General features: G+C 38.3%; 1 protein-coding gene across 1 annotated transcript; it reads left to right on the top strand.

Moving 5' to 3' along the window:
• The first annotated feature begins 1044 nt into the window (after nt 1-1044).
• LOC122699460 (protein NipSnap homolog 3A-like) lies at nt 1045-2669 on the top strand. Its single transcript, XM_043911401.1, has one exon. The coding sequence runs from the start codon at nt 1149-1151 to the stop codon at nt 1890-1892; it is 744 nt and encodes a 247-aa protein (XP_043767336.1). The 5' UTR covers nt 1045-1148; the 3' UTR covers nt 1893-2669.
• The last annotated feature ends 461 nt before the right edge of the window (nt 2670-3130 follow it).

Genomic DNA, 3130 nt, shown 5'->3' with positions numbered 1-3130 from the left:
TAGCTCATAACCTGATACATGTGATATAAAATGTCGTGCTTCATTCTTCTTATTAAAATTATGATAATGTGGGCTCTTACAATTTGGGAGAGATGATGCAGATGCAATCAAAGAAGAAACATAAAGCACATGTCTCAGAGCCTGACACTTAGGAAGCCTTGAATAACAGTACCTGATGTTATGGTTTATGTCGTCCTCCTCACCATTGTCATCACTTTCGTAACTGTTTGAAGTGCTTAGGGGAAAGTTTACAGAGACCTATTTACTACTACAGATGTGGAGATACCAGCCAGAGCCAGAAACAGTGATGGTGGAAGCAGAATTCTGAATAAGAGTTCTCACACTCCAACCAGAGTAAAGAACATGAAGATCATAGGGTTCTCATCTGAAATTTGTATACTGGTGCCCTCCCACCTCTCTATCTAACTGTCATGTTTGTCTTGTTGAGGAAAAGATCATTCTCTCAACACTCCCTTCATCCATGTCTGTCTCCCTCAGCACTTTCTGGGCTGGGCTGTGTCTCTGCTGGAGCATGACTAAGGAGCTCACTGCCCCTCTCCTGCCTGGAGTGTGATGAAGCTTCAGGGTCCCTCCTCAGGATGGGCAGGAAGACAGACTCAGACTGGACCTTCTGATGCAGGTTCCTACGAAGGATGGAGACATAGGTGTGGATTCACAGTATTAGAACTGACAAAATAATGAGTTGGAGGAACTGGTCAATTATTTACAATTTTATGCCCAAAGCTCATCATTAACCAGTTGGTCCATATTGTCTCAACCTCTGGAGACTTGTTAATGTTAACAGAAAAAGAAAAGGAGAAAAGTGAATATCCTGAAAAGGGTCTGGCTACCTCTTCCCCTCAGGAGGAAGTTCACCTGGACTCTTACTTACTTCTAACTTGCAGGCTCTTAACCTAAAATTCAGATGTTCCCCCCCTCAATTTAACCTTTCAATATATGGTTTTGATATCTGCAAATCCATTGTATCAATCATGAAATCTATGCAGCATGAGGTTTTTGTATCAAGAATGTGATACAGGCCTCCCGCAGTAGTGCAGGCGCTGCTCCCTGCCAGTCAGGACGACACAAAACGAGGAATTTAAGGAAGAGTGTCGACCGCTGCCCTTCTCAGCGCTCGAAACCGCACCATGCTTGCCTTCCGAAGGAGCCTGACTAGGGCCCTGGCCGCTACAACGATGGCGCCTCAGGTGTGTTCATCTTTTACTACAGGCCCCAGACAATATGATGGAACATTCTATGAATTCCGTACCTATTATCTTAAGCCCTCAAAGATGAATGAATTCCTGGAAAATGTTAAGAAAAACATTCATCTTCGGACAGCTCACTCTGAATTGGTTGGATACTGGAGTGTGGAATTTGGAGGCAGAGTGAATAAAGTGTTTCATATCTGGAAGTATGACAATTTTACTCATCGAACTGAAGTTCGGAAAGCCTTGGCCAAAGATAAGGAATGGCAAGAACAATTTCTCATTCCAAATTTGGCTCTTATTGATAAACAGGAGAGTGAAATCACTTATCTGGTGCCATGGTGCAAATTAGTAAAACCTCCAAAAGAAGGAGTCTATGAACTGGCTACTTTTCAGATGAAACCTGGTGGGCCAGCTCTGTGGGGTGACCCATTTAAAAGGGCAGTTCATACTCATGTCAATCAAGGCTACACAAAATTAGTTGGAGTGTTCCATGCAGAATATGGAGTACTCAACAGAGTTCATGTTCTTTGGTGGAACGAAAGTGCAGACAGCCGTGCAGCTGGGAGACATCAGTCTCATGAGGATCCCAGAGTAGTGGCAGCTGTTCGGGAAAGTGTTAACTTCCTTGAGTCTCAGCAGAATATGCTTCTGATTCCTACATCATTTTCACCATTGAAATAGTTTTCCAGTAATATACAGAGCATTTCATGAACTGTCATAAGATGTATCTGCTATTGGTGCTTAAATTCCCCCAAGAGATTCTCACTTTATTTTGAAGGAGGTGGTAAGTTAATTTGCTATGTCCTTTGCATATTTAAAAGCTACATCTGTCCATTGTCACTACCACTTCAGGAAACAGTCTGTCCCCTTGGCATTTTAGTATCTGTCATATGTTAAAAATACTTGCCTTTATTACCAGGTCTTGATTTTTCATTTGTTTGAGAATATCTCTCATTCTGTGTTTTGATAACCCTCTACTTTTGTAGCATTTTCTTACATTCAAATGATTATTACATTTCCATATCTATGATAATATCTTTAAATTATTTGTATACATTATTACCTTTTTCATCATGTCTGTTTTTCTGAGATTTTAAAAGTTTTTGTCCAGTCAGGTTTATTTTATAATACCAAATGGGGTTCATAAAAATATTAAACATATTTCTTTACTATGGAAGAGTACAATGTTATCTGTGTCATCTGTATTAATGTTTTTCACATTACTTACTTACTTGAAAAATGTTATTAGGTCCTGTTATTAAACATCATTGATGAATCATTGGTTTATATGCTGCACTGTCTTCATTTATAGTCAGTTTTACTAATTTTTACTTCATTTTGGATCACTTTTAATAAAGACATTTAATAAATATCTTATAAAAGATATTTTAACAAAGATATTAGTGAGATATTTATGCTTATGGAAATGTTTGCCCTAATAAAAGTCTACATATACAATCTGAAAAAAAAAAAAAAAAAAAAAGAATGTGATACATTTTCCATTTTCGCAGTTAATATTTGTCTCTAAGGATAACTTTTAATTTTCATTTCCCTGCCCTTGCTCATCCGCATTAGATATGGTAGACATTATTAAGTTTTTGTTGTTAATTTGAATGAATCTTTATTTATAACTTTTTTCTATAAATGAATTATGTAGCATATTAGAAAACTATTGATTTTCACTTATTATTTAACGACTGATTTTTAAATTAATTATTTCAGTGGGCCTTCCAGAAGGTTGCAATCAAGGTGTCAGCCAGGGCTGCAGGCATCTCAAGGTTGGATTGGTAGGTGTCCACTTTCAAGCACACTGATGAAGCTGTTGGCAGGATTCACCTGTTCACAGAATATTTTCCAGAGAATTCCTTTAGCTCCTCAACACATGGCCTCCTGGCATGGCAGTTGGGTTCTAGCAATGT

This window comes from Cervus elaphus, chromosome 9 (assembly GCF_910594005.1).
Source record: "Cervus elaphus chromosome 9, mCerEla1.1, whole genome shotgun sequence".
Classification (NCBI taxonomy): domain Eukaryota; kingdom Metazoa; phylum Chordata; class Mammalia; order Artiodactyla; family Cervidae; genus Cervus; species Cervus elaphus.
This window is presented reverse-complemented; position numbering and strand designations above follow the sequence as displayed.